General features: G+C 38.9%; 1 protein-coding gene across 2 annotated transcripts in view; it reads left to right on the top strand.

Moving 5' to 3' along the window:
- The window catches only part of NELL1 (neural EGFL like 1), a 1,050,155-nt gene that overhangs the window by 999,502 nt on the left and 38,467 nt on the right, over positions 1 to 12,186 (top strand). Inside the window, exon 16 of one of the 2 annotated variants that reach the window (XM_002708985.6) lies at positions 8,195 to 8,335. The exons of the other annotated variant lie outside the window; for it this stretch is intronic. Coding sequence (XP_002709031.4) covers positions 8,195 to 8,335 — 141 coding nt within the window. The remainder of the gene's footprint in view (positions 1 to 8,194; positions 8,336 to 12,186) is intronic. 2 annotated transcript variants of the gene reach the window in all.

Raw genomic sequence — 12,186 nt, 5'->3', positions numbered from 1 at the left:
TTAGGACATTATTAGCTTAGATCCTAGAACATCTGCAGGCTGTCAAAGAGATTCTAACTTACAATGAAGCTAATGTGCTGATGAGTATGGTGGAGATATAGAAAGTGCCCAGATACTGATAATGGTTCTTGATGACTTGGATGCTGTAAAGTCTAGTGCCATGGACCTTTTAGGTTTTTTTTTTTTTGCTAAATATTTATTCTATTTATTTGAAATAGTTACAGAGAGAGGTAGAGCCAGAGAGAGAGAGAAAAAGAGAGAGAGAGCTCTTCCATTCCGCTGGTTCACTCCCCAAATGACTGCAACAGCCAGAGATGAGCTGATCCAAAGCCAGGAGTCAGGATCCTCCTCCAGGTCTCCCAGGGGGGTTCAGGGGCCCAAGGACTTGGGCCATCCTTTCACTGCTTTCCCAGGCCATAGCAGAGAGCTGGATCAGAAGAGGAGCAGCCAGGACTCAAACTGGATGCCTGCACTGGAGGCTGGGGCCTTAAACCACTGCACCACAGTGCCGGCCCCTGGACCTTTTAGTTTTGTGAGTCAGTTTCCTTTTGGAGGAGGGCAGGTACACAAAGTTAACATGTCAAAACTAAAGATCCAATGTATCAAAAAGTGCTTCAGCAACTATTTAGTATTCAAATACTCAAGCTAGTAATTCCCCACTACTGAACCAAAATACTTTTTTGTACTCTATCCAGTATTGTTCAGTAAATTATAATATTTTCTTATCTACTTGTGGAAGCATACACTATCTCCATCACTGTTTGAGCACCAGGCACTATTATCTGTAGTCCATTCTAGAGGAGGTCTTCTCCTAGATTTGAATAGTTTTATCAAACTCGTTTTCTGATTAGTACTGTGCTGAATATGAATAGTGTTCTCAGCAGCCTCTCAGAACTCTTTTTCTGTGTAGCTGTCTCCTTTCTAATATTCTGTCCAGAAGAGTATACCTGCCTTGATGTTTCAATATTTCCAGTTTTAAACCTGAAACCAAATAGTCTGCTGGACTCCTCCGGGAATCTGCATCCTTGCACCACGCCCTTGACCTCTGACAAAATAGGCAGCAAGGACAGTAGCAGCACTATTTTCATATGTTTCATGTCTTTCAGGATTAAACTCTCTTTATAGACCTGATTTCCAGTATAGTTTTTTTTTAAAGATTTATCTATTTATTTGAAAAGCAGAAATACAGAGAGAAAATGAGAGAGAGAGAGAGGGAATTTTCCATCCACTGATTCACTCCCCAAATGGCCATAATGGCAGGGGCTGGGCCAGGATGATGCCAAGAACCAGGAGTTTATTCTGGGTCTCCCAGGTAGGTACAGGAGCCCAACTTCTTGGGCCATCTTCCACTGCTTTCCCAGGCACATGAGCGGGGAGCTGGTTTGAAAGTAGAGCTGCCAGGACTTGAACAAGCACCTACATGGGATGCTGGTGCTGCCGGTGGAGACCTAACCTTATATGCCACAGAATTGACCCCCCTCCAGTATAATTAAAACCATTTTTTCATGCTTACTGTTTGATTTGTTTTTATTTGTTTCAGGTGAGACACTATATTATAGTCCCTGTTATCCATCAAGGTTGATAGTATAAGATTCATTTCAGCATCCTTTCTCTTTAAGTCATTGCACACATTTTTAATAGTTTCTTTAAAGTCCTGTCTACTAAAGCCAATTGGTAAGAGTAAGGTTAGTTTCTAAAGTATATTTTTTTCTTTAGTATGGGTCATATTTTCCTACTTCTGTAGATGTTTGATAGATTTTTTTGCTGTATATTAGATATTGTATTCCTACTTTGTGGAGATAGAATTTTCCTGTGAAGAGTGTTTATTTTCATTATAGTAGACAGTTAAATTAGCTAGATTAAAACTCTAACTTCTGCCTCCTCTTTGGTCCCATTGGCTAAAATCTTCATTCAGTGATTTAACCTGAACACCTGTTAAGTCAGGTATAGGTATGAAGTTGTGCTAGCCATGGATGATAATGGGTACAAGATGTTGCATAGTATAATGTTTAATAGTATATATTTGGGAGTCAAATACATGTTGGTTTAAATTTCCATGCTGCCATTTTTCAAATGATTTACCATGAGCAGGTTATTGAAATAGCTAAGCCTCCATTTTCTTTAAAAATAATGTAATTTGAACGATCACAGAGACATTCTGAAGATCAAATAAATTATTGCCTATCAGGTGTTTTTCAGAGGACCTGGCACATAATAAGTTATTCATATATAAAAATTCAATTTTGTTTCTATTTGATAGAGAAACTATAGAAAAGAACATAGAATATTCTAAAACTGAATGGATGTCAGAGTTAAATGAGGTGGTAGAACTGTTTAATCATACAGGATTCCAGAGAAAAGAAAGGTGATTTCTCGGTGGAATTAAAATTTGTCCTTGGGTTTTAATTTTAAAAGCATCACTTGTAGGAAGAGAAACATGAAAAGGAATTGACTGTGGAATATATGTGAACTTAAGACAACCACTCCAAAGAGTGCAAAGGTTTTATGATGAAGAGTTTTGGGAAATAAAAGCGAGTTGCTAGTCAAAGTGAAGTCAATTATTTATACTTTGAGTGTCTGGTAGAAGGTTTTGACAATAATGATCCATTTGTAATTACTAGAGGAGCAGGGCACGTTTTCAAAAATCACAAGATTATAGGGATTTCAGCTTTTAGAGAATGTGTTAAAGCCCAATATTTTAAAAAGTTTCCATACTTATAATTGTGAAACTTCAAGCTGTTTCTATTACAGAAATGTATAGCTGCTCCTGCATTCAAGATGAGTCTAACTAAAGATCCACTTTGTATGCCTAAGAGAACCTCCATGGAAATCTAATGCTCTATAGGTAAAAAACACTGGTGTAGTTTAGTTTTTACTTATTATACTAGAAAAAGAATTTATTGAGTCAGAAAGTGACTTATCCAAGCCGAATTAGTTACCCAGTGCCTGGATAGCTATTATTATTTTCATTAGATCTGTCAGTGGTTGGTTTAGGAAAGATGACACTGATGTTGCTATGAATTGGAAAGGGCAATAGCTGGAAGGCCAGCTGGGAGCTGCTCTTATTCATTGAGATCTAAGGGAACAAGGAGCTGCAACATAGTATTTGAGGCAGATCTTAAGAATGAAAGCAAATAAAATTCTTAAACCATGCCAAAGGAAGAGTTTCCAGGGCAGCTTTCTTCTGTATGTCCCTTCCTCTCTTTTTTCTGCCTCCAACAGATATTAATTCATGCTCACGAAGTTCCACATCCTGTACTGTCCTCATGATATCTCACAGAACTCACAATATTCAGAGGGAAAAGACAAAATAACCAGTATATGCATGTAAAATATAACATACAGTAGATGTCCACAAGTGCAAAGATATTGTTGAATAAAAGTTAGGGAATATTTGGTTGTGTAAATTAGATAATCGACTGTAATTTTAGATATGGTATCCAGGGAAAACCTTGCTGAGAAGGTGCATCTTTAAGTCAAGCACTGAGGTGGTTGAGAGAATAAGCCCTGGGGATATCTCTCAGAGCAGAAAAAAACAGCAAATGAAAAGGCTAGAGTGAGACCTTGTGCTTAAGGAATTTCTAGGAAGCCAGTGTAGTCATCTTGCACAAGAAAAAGGAAGAGCAGTTGATGATTTCAAAGAGGTAAGAACAGACAGTATATGTAAAACTTTGTAAGCCATAATAAGAACTCCGATATTGTGTTCCATGATTATCAGGGATGAGAGTGAAGGAGGAGTGCTGGGGGGAAAATAAGTTTGACTCATAGGAAGATATATGGTGTGTTAAGCTTTAGGAAGAATGAGTTTGAAAGGAAGTGACATCTGAGATTATCTAATTCACAGACAATGGGAACTGTGTATCTGAACTTGTATCAGTGATCAGCTTAGAGAAATAGATCATAAGACTTTCAGACTGAAGGGGAGAATTGAGATGGGAATAGACGGGTTCTTATTGGAAGAATTTTGGAAATTTTTTGTAGATAGACAAAACGAAGTGTTTCAGGCATAAAATTGGAAAGAAATAAACAGGAAGGGTATGTTTCTCTTGTGCAAAGTTAGGAAAAAAATTCAAATAACAGAGAGCCAAACCACCCATGCCATTGGCATCATTATTAATTGCAGGCATCTTTTATATTAATGGAGCCAAATTAGTTGCTAATCAGGACTTGCAAAGAAGGAACAGCAATAATGATGTCACTGTGTATTTTGCTTAGCATTTAATTGACTTTGCAAAACTTTTTCACATCTTATTAACACTTTGGAAGGCAGACAAGACTTGTATTTTTAAAATTGTTCTTTAGGTAATAAGGAAACTAATGTTAAAAAAAAAGTCACTTAGACATTCTAGCAGTCATTTAGCTGGTTAGTAGCAAATGAAGGCATAAGCCAAAGTGCAGATCTCTCATCGTCTAGGCTGCAAAGGCTTGAAGGGGCTTGAAGAGTGTTCTAGCATAATCTTTTCATTTTACTTGTAAGGAATCGAGGGATGAAGACTTGGATGATATTGGCATAGACACACAGCTCCTCACTGGCCGACTGGAGATTATAAATTAAAGAACAACAATTACTGGAGGCCTAATGAATGTCTTCCTGGCTTTGCCGAGTAGCTTTACATTGATCCCATTCAATCTTTAAAGCAACATTATGAGCTGGGTAACATTATCTCCATTTAAAAGCCAAGGAAACTGACACTCAAAAAGATATACAGCTTGCTCAGAATCATACAGCTGTAAAGTAAGAGAACCAGGATTCACACCCAGGTATTATCTGAGTACAAAGCTTTATTTGGTTTGTACCTTGGTGTCTTGACTCTTGTACTCTTAGTATAAAACTTCTCCCACTCCTGTCACTGCCTACATATTGCACCACAACTCAAAAATAATCCTTCCACATATTTTAGCTCTAAGATATTTAGAGAATTAATGTTTTATCTTTATGTAAATAATATTTTTCTTGAATCACCAACAATATCATATGATAGAACAGTGACAAACAGTTTTCAGCTAGTTTTGAACCATGTTTCACTATTTGTTTAACTGTGTGACATGGGCAATACTGTTAGTTATTGTGTAGCTAACATTTGACCTTGAGGATATAAAAATGAATAGGTTTCAGTCTCAAGAATCCTCCAGACTCTGTTTCCTCTGCTACATTCTCAGGTCTATGTTGGATTAAACAAAACCCTAGAACTTTTCTGTAGGTAGAAAAGGGAGTTTTTTGTTTGCTCATTTCTTTTGGGATGGCTGACACATTGTGCAGTCAGGCTTGTATGATTTATCAGAATTCTTTGGCAAGATAGTCGGATTCTACTGTGAACTCATAGGGACCCTACTCAAAAGCATATGTTTTGCTTGTTTGCCAGTAGGAAGTGCTGACTGGGAGAAACAAATCTTTGAAGACAAAGGCAGTCACAACTCAGCTTGGGGAGAAACCATCATTTATAATTTGTAAAATCCCCAATGTGTTGCTGAAAAGCCTCTAAGTGTTTTCTGTATTTGGATCTGTGGTGGTTACTTTCGATACTGTGACTACACAGAAGAAACAGCCAATATTATAAACAGGATAAAATATGAGTTATTCTCAGTTGCAGTATATCTACAGATAACATGAGTTTTCTGGCTTTACTTACAGACATGGCATCTTATCTCAGGTACCTGTGCATGAAGAGCTGTGGTTATCCCCACTAATTCCTTGGAATCTGCTGAAGGATGTGCAGTTCCTGGGCAGGGGACATCCCTTTTTTTCTCATTTCCAATGCAAGGCAGAGATTCCCTAGTGTCTTTAGGGAAGTTGTAGATGTATAACTGTCTGGTTGGCATCAAGGTTTAGGAGAGTTGCCTGTGCTACACAGATAACTTTTGCCCTGCTAAATTATGGAAATTCACACTATTCTCTCTCATCATTTCATTTTGGGAATAGAAACACCTTTGAGTTGAGAATGTATTCCTACCACCTTTACTCTTAAAATGGAATTCCCTTGTTGAATTTTAAGATGGAAGAATTATTTATAATATGACCAGGTGTTTTTGAGAGTGAAAGGGGCAAAAGATATAAATCAGAACTGTCTCAGGCAAACTAGGACATACAACTGCTTTTGTTATTTGAGATGCTTTTGCTTTATAAGCCCTAGTTTCATGAAACACTTCTCATACCTATTACCTGACACATGGTCAGCAGTCAAATCCTGAGAGGGTCTGTGGTGGTCATCATTGCCTTTCTGAGAGTTTTGGGAATAAACTTTAGAGGTAAAATTTGTTGCTGCTCCATTACAGAGTTATTGTTCAGCATAATGTGTAGAATTAACCTCTGAAAATCAGCTACTAGTTATTTTTCTACCACTCGTTTTGTATTCAAAAAGCACTGAACTCACTCTGTAACCAAGGGCAAGTCCCTCCTCTCTATGAGCTATATCCCCCCAGTCACTTCTCTAGTTCAACTTTTGAAATTTTTAGTGATCTGAGGTATGTCCCACAGAACCAATACCTACCAAATTTGAGAAATGGTAGTCTACATAGCTGGTTAAATTCATTTTCTGGACACTTATAACAAATGCATAGATACCCCAAATGCAATATCTGAAAAGGCTATGAAGCATTAGATCTGGAGAAGTGATGGCATTTAGAAGCTAAGGGCTGCTGTCTGTATGTGAAAAGCACAATAGAGGCTGAAAGATAGGCTATTAAGGAAGGCGGTGACAGTTGGCAGTAAATGGCAAAGGTGGAGTTGTCTAGTATTAAGAGTTGCTTGTTTTCTATCTTTACTTGGCTGGAATGCTGTGAGATATGAGTGTCAAGTTTCAACCTAAATTCATAGCCCAGTGCATAATTCAGGGTTTTTTGAGGTAGTAGAACCACTGGGAGTTGATTGCTTCTGAGCTGATGCCTTTAAGGAGGCCTTGTTGAAGAGATCTGGGATGCATTTTATTCATTATGTGTGTATCTCAATGTTAACTAAATTTCTGTTCATATGCACCATAATTCATATATTTCCAAGAGAACTGGGAGATTCCTAGCCAGAAATAGCTATAGTCCAAGAAATAATTGCATAGAAAAATTCTACAAGCATGAACTGACCCTGGTATAAAAATCACCAACTCTGCTTTCTGAAGTGGTGTCAGCCTCACTCAGCTCAATGGCAAATCTTTGGGCTAGAAAATTTATGCACGATCCAAGTATGTCCTAGTTCTGAACAACCAGATCCTAGAGAATAAAGACAAAGCTCAGAGACTTTATTTCATCAGGAGTGAATGAAGGATGAGGATGTGATTGATTTTCATGGTCAGTCAACTGTTGTGAAAGAATTAAAAAAGGTAGACATTGTGGTACAGTGGGTTAATCCACTGAAGAGTCCTTCTTCCCATATCTGAGTACTTGGGATCGAGTCCTGCCTCAACTTCTGGTTCAGCTTACTGCTCTTGTCTGGTAGGCAGCATGGGATGGAACAAGTACTTGGGTCCTTGCCACTCATATAAAGAGCTCTGGACAGAGTTTCTGGATCTGGCTTTGGCCTAGCCCAGCATTGGCTTTTGTGGGCATCTGGGGCCTTAACCTGCCCATGAAGGATTTCTCTCTCACTCACTCAATCTCTCCCTATCTCCTTACAAATCAATAACAGCAAACATTAAAAGAATTAAAATAGAACTTTCCAAACTGTGTTCCTCAGCACACTCTTTGTCATTCTTCTTTCAACCCTAGTGGGGTATACAAATATAACTAGTCTCTAAGGCTGCCATTTTAAAACATGGTTGGCCATTATTTTGCTGACTTTCCTGGATTTATTTGTTTGTATTTTCAAAGAATACATAATAATGTATGGAATTACTGACTTATAAACATTGAATCTGATAATTGTCATCTATCCAATATCAAAACTACATGAAACACCATCAGTTTAGTTTTGGGGTCCTTCAGAATCCAACGTAGCATTTGTAGTTAGGGCTGTCCTCATGACCATCATTCTTACTTATTGTACAATATATTAGATAGCAATCAAGAATTAAGCTTTGGTTTATTCAAGTTCTGTGTCGGGGGAGAGGGGAGGGAAATAGGATACAGTTCTTCCTATAATTTTCATTTTAGGTGACTAATCAGCTATAATTGATATGTTGACATGAGAATATTTTTGGTGTTTACAGAAAGGTTAGTTTCAAAAGAAATTAACGTCCTGGTGGGCTTGTGTTTTTTTCTGAGGCAGATATTGATGAATGTTCAGAGGGAATCATTGAGTGCCACAACCATTCTCGCTGCGTTAACCTGCCAGGGTGGTACCACTGTGAGTGCAGAAGCGGTTTCCATGACGATGGGACCTATTCACTGTCCGGGGCATCCTGTGTTGGTAAGCAGCTTTCCCCATGGCCTCCAATCACCTGGACATTAGTAACAAGGGCAGAATGCTTTGGTTTACAGTTTAGCTTTCAGTGTTAAAATCCGATCACTCACTGGTTAAACTCATCAGTTTAGACATTTCCCATCTCTGCAATTCAGTGATTAGGCCATGGATTATGCAGTGTAGCATGTTAGATTTTTTATTTTTTTGGTAGAAACTAGAGCAGTCAGAGGAACAAAGCCAGGGTCTGCATGCTGTGGTGTTTAGCTCTTTTTAAGGAAACCTTGATGACTTGCTGAAATTTTTGACAGCTCCAGAGGCAGCTGTGAGGAGGAGGAAATAGTGCTGCATTTAAAATTAGAAAGTGTAGTTTAAATCTCAGCTCTTATACTACAAAAGTCACTGTGCTCTCTGATCTTTTATCTGTGTGTGTGCAAAAGTAGGATAGTAATGCAATATATTCTTAGGATTAAATGGGATGCCATATATTTAAAATATTAAGCCTTGAATTGATGCACACATAAGATATACTTGCATTAATCTTTTAGTTGTTGCTATTGCCACCACCATCATCTCTTGCAAAATCTTCTTTTATCACTGTTCTGCTTGTAGTTCTGTTAAATGTTGAGCATGAGAGGTTAACAGATGGAGTTCTTCACCTTCAAGACCTTACAACTTTTATGAAATCCAAACAGCTGATCAAAAATATAACTGTTTCCAGGAGTACCTTGGCCAACCCAGTCTTTCATATTATGTGAACTCAGCTGAATTCTTAATGTTGACCAGACCTAGAGGGCAAACATCCGAACCATGGGTTCTCAAGTTCAGGCTGCTGAATTAGAAGGTGGAGATTTGATTCTGGAAATTTGTTGTCTCTGCTCATTGTCTGTCTTTAGTTCTAAAGGATATTACTGAGATACAGTTGTTCATTTTCAACTTATTCTCCACTGTTGCCCTAAAGCAAAGATGAATTAAGCAGCAATGAGAAAATAGCATGAGTTGCCCACCAGTCTTGATATTAATGTTCAGAGGCATTTAATGAAGTAGTTAAACGCATAGTTACTGGTGTCTTGGGCTAGATTTTGCAGTCAAATTTAATCTCTTCCACTTCTAAGTAGGTTACTTTGGCCAAATTCTTGTGTAGTCTGTACCTACCTATTACATCTGCAAAAATGGAATTAGTGTTCATATCTAATAGATGTGAGTGTTATGATAATTAACTTCTCAAATATTTTTAGATATACATGTCTGAGGGTGCAGTTTGACATTTCAACTCCTGAGTACAATGTGTACTGGTCAAATCAGGGCAATAACATAACTCCCTCTTGTCATGATATTTTGATTAGAATCTGAGAGTTTGTACTAATTTGCATTGCCACCAGCTGTGTACAGGTATCTGCTTTCTCCAATTCCTCATCAGAATTCGTTACTGTTACCTTCGTGATAGCAACTTTTTTTTTTTTTTTTTTTTTTTTTTTTTTTTTTTTTTTTGACAGGCAGAGTGAACAGTGAGAGAGAGAGACAGAGAGAAAGGTCTTCCTTTGCGGTTGGTTCACCCTTCAATGGCCGCCGCGGCCGGCGCGCTGCGACCAGCGCACCGCACTGATCCAAAGGCAGGAGCCAGGTACTTCTCCTGGTCTCCCATGGGGTGCAGGGCCCAAGCACCTGGGCCATCCTCCACTGCACTCCCTGGCCACAGCAGAGAGCTGGCCTGGAAGAGGGGCAACTGGGACGGAATGCGGCGCCCCGTCCGGGACTAGAACCCGGTGTGCTGGCGCTGCAAGGCGGAGGATTAGCCTAGTGAGCCGCGAAGCCAGCCGGATAGCAACAATTTTAACTGGGTTAGATGAGATGTCATTGTGGTTTTGATTTGCATTTCCCAGATGATTAATTGAGCATTTCTCTTTGTATTTTTCAGCCAATTGTATTTATCCTTTTGAGAAACATCTACTCAGTTCCCTTTGCGCATTTCTTAACTGAATTAAATGTTCAATAAATGTTATCTCTTATTTTAAATGTGTCAGAAAATTCATTATTCTGATCCATATTCTGTCCACATTCTGTTCTTGGGTAAAGTAACGAATCATGACTTCATGAAAAGGTTTGCATTATCTGAGTCTTCACCTATTTCTTTTATGTACTGCCAGGCATTTCATTATAAATAAATGATAAGGGACTAGAAATAGATCAAATGACTGAAGTTGATGAATGGAGATAGGATATTAACATACATGACATTACTGTTGGAGCTAAGATTCTAATTTTTTTTCAAATATTGGCATGATTAAAAGGAGATACCATGATGCAGCTGATGCAGGCATTAGGGCACAGCAGGTTAAGCCAGCACTTGCTAGGCCTGTGTCCCTTATCTGAGGCCTGGGATCAAATCCTACCTGCACTTCTGATCTACCTTCCTGCTAACCTTCCTGGGAGGCAGCAGGTGATGGCTTATAGACTTGGATTCCTGCACTCATGAAGACCTGGATGGAACTGGCTCCTGGAATCAGCCTGGCCCAGTCCTGACTGTTGCTGTCATTTGGAGAGGGAATCAACAGATGGGAAATTAATTTCTCTTTCTCTCTCTCAAATAAGCAAATAAACAGATTCCTTTTTTTTTTTAAAGAAAGGGCACTTTTAGATTTTTAGTGTGTAAAGAATTTTAGGGAGCAGCCAGAGAAGCCATTATTTATTTATTTATTTATTTATTTATTTTAAATATTATTTTATTTATTTTAAAGTCAGAATTACACACAGAGAGAGAAGGGGAGGCAGAGAGAGAGAGAGCAAGAGAGAGAGAGGTCTTCCACCCACTGTTTCATTCCCCAGATGGCTGCAATGGTGGGAGCTGCGCCAATCTGAATCCAGGAGCCAGGAGCCAGGAGCTTCTTCTGGGTTTCCCATGCAGCTGCAGGGGCCCAAGGATTTGGGCCATCTTTTACTGCTTTCCCAGCCCATAGCAGAGAGCTGGATTAAAAGTGGAGAAGCAAGGACTAAAACCGGTGCCCATATAGGGTGCTGGCACTGCAGGAGGCAGCTTTACCCACTACACCACAGCACCAGCCTCAAGAAACCATTTTTAGAGCAGCATGGGCTTTCCATGGTGTTGCAGTTTTGTGCCTTTGCACCTGCTGTCGCCTCTGACTAATGTGGAACATGACAATTCATGTGCATTTATTTTCATTTTCTCAAATTTAGCCCATTAAGGGAGAGTCCATATCACGAATGACAGAGACAGTCCCAGAGCATGCCTGTTGCCCTGTCACTCTTATAAATGTTCTGGTTAGGAGGACAGACATTGAAGTCACTCCATCTGCATTTTTTCATAGATACAACTTTAGGAATATAGTGTGTCTTTCCCTCATACCCCTCCCAGCTCCCATACCACCTCCCTCTCCCTCTCCCTCTCCCTCTCCCTCTCGCATCTCCTTCTTCATTATGGTTCATTTTTAGTATATACAGAGAACCAACTCCATGTTAAGCACAGATTTCAACAATTTGCACCCATGTTCACACACAACATATAGAGTACAGTTTGAGGAGAAAATTTGCAGTCGATTCTCATATTACAATTCATTAGGGACAGAGGCCCAACATGGGAGCAAGTATACAGTGACTACTGTTGTTCGTTTAACAATTAACACTATTTTTTACGATGTCAGTGATCATCTGAGGCTCTTGCCATGAGCTGCTATAGTGCTTACATTTAAAAGAAATAGCAGCAAATAAAACAAACTTTTAAAAAGTGATTTTGTAATATGTACATAGCTTTGCTTTTTCTCTTGACAGCGGTGGGAATGACATATGATAGAAAGTAAAATATAGCAGTTTAGGCTTTTAGAACAGTCTGATTTGTCACTTCA

Source organism: Oryctolagus cuniculus, chromosome 1 (genome assembly GCF_051225735.1).
Source record: "Oryctolagus cuniculus isolate XC-2025 breed Fujian yellow rabbit chromosome 1, ASM5122573v1, whole genome shotgun sequence".
NCBI lineage: Eukaryota > Metazoa > Chordata > Mammalia > Lagomorpha > Leporidae > Oryctolagus > Oryctolagus cuniculus.
The sequence above is the reverse complement of the archived record's forward strand: the minus strand, read 5'-3'. Positions and strand labels throughout refer to the sequence as shown.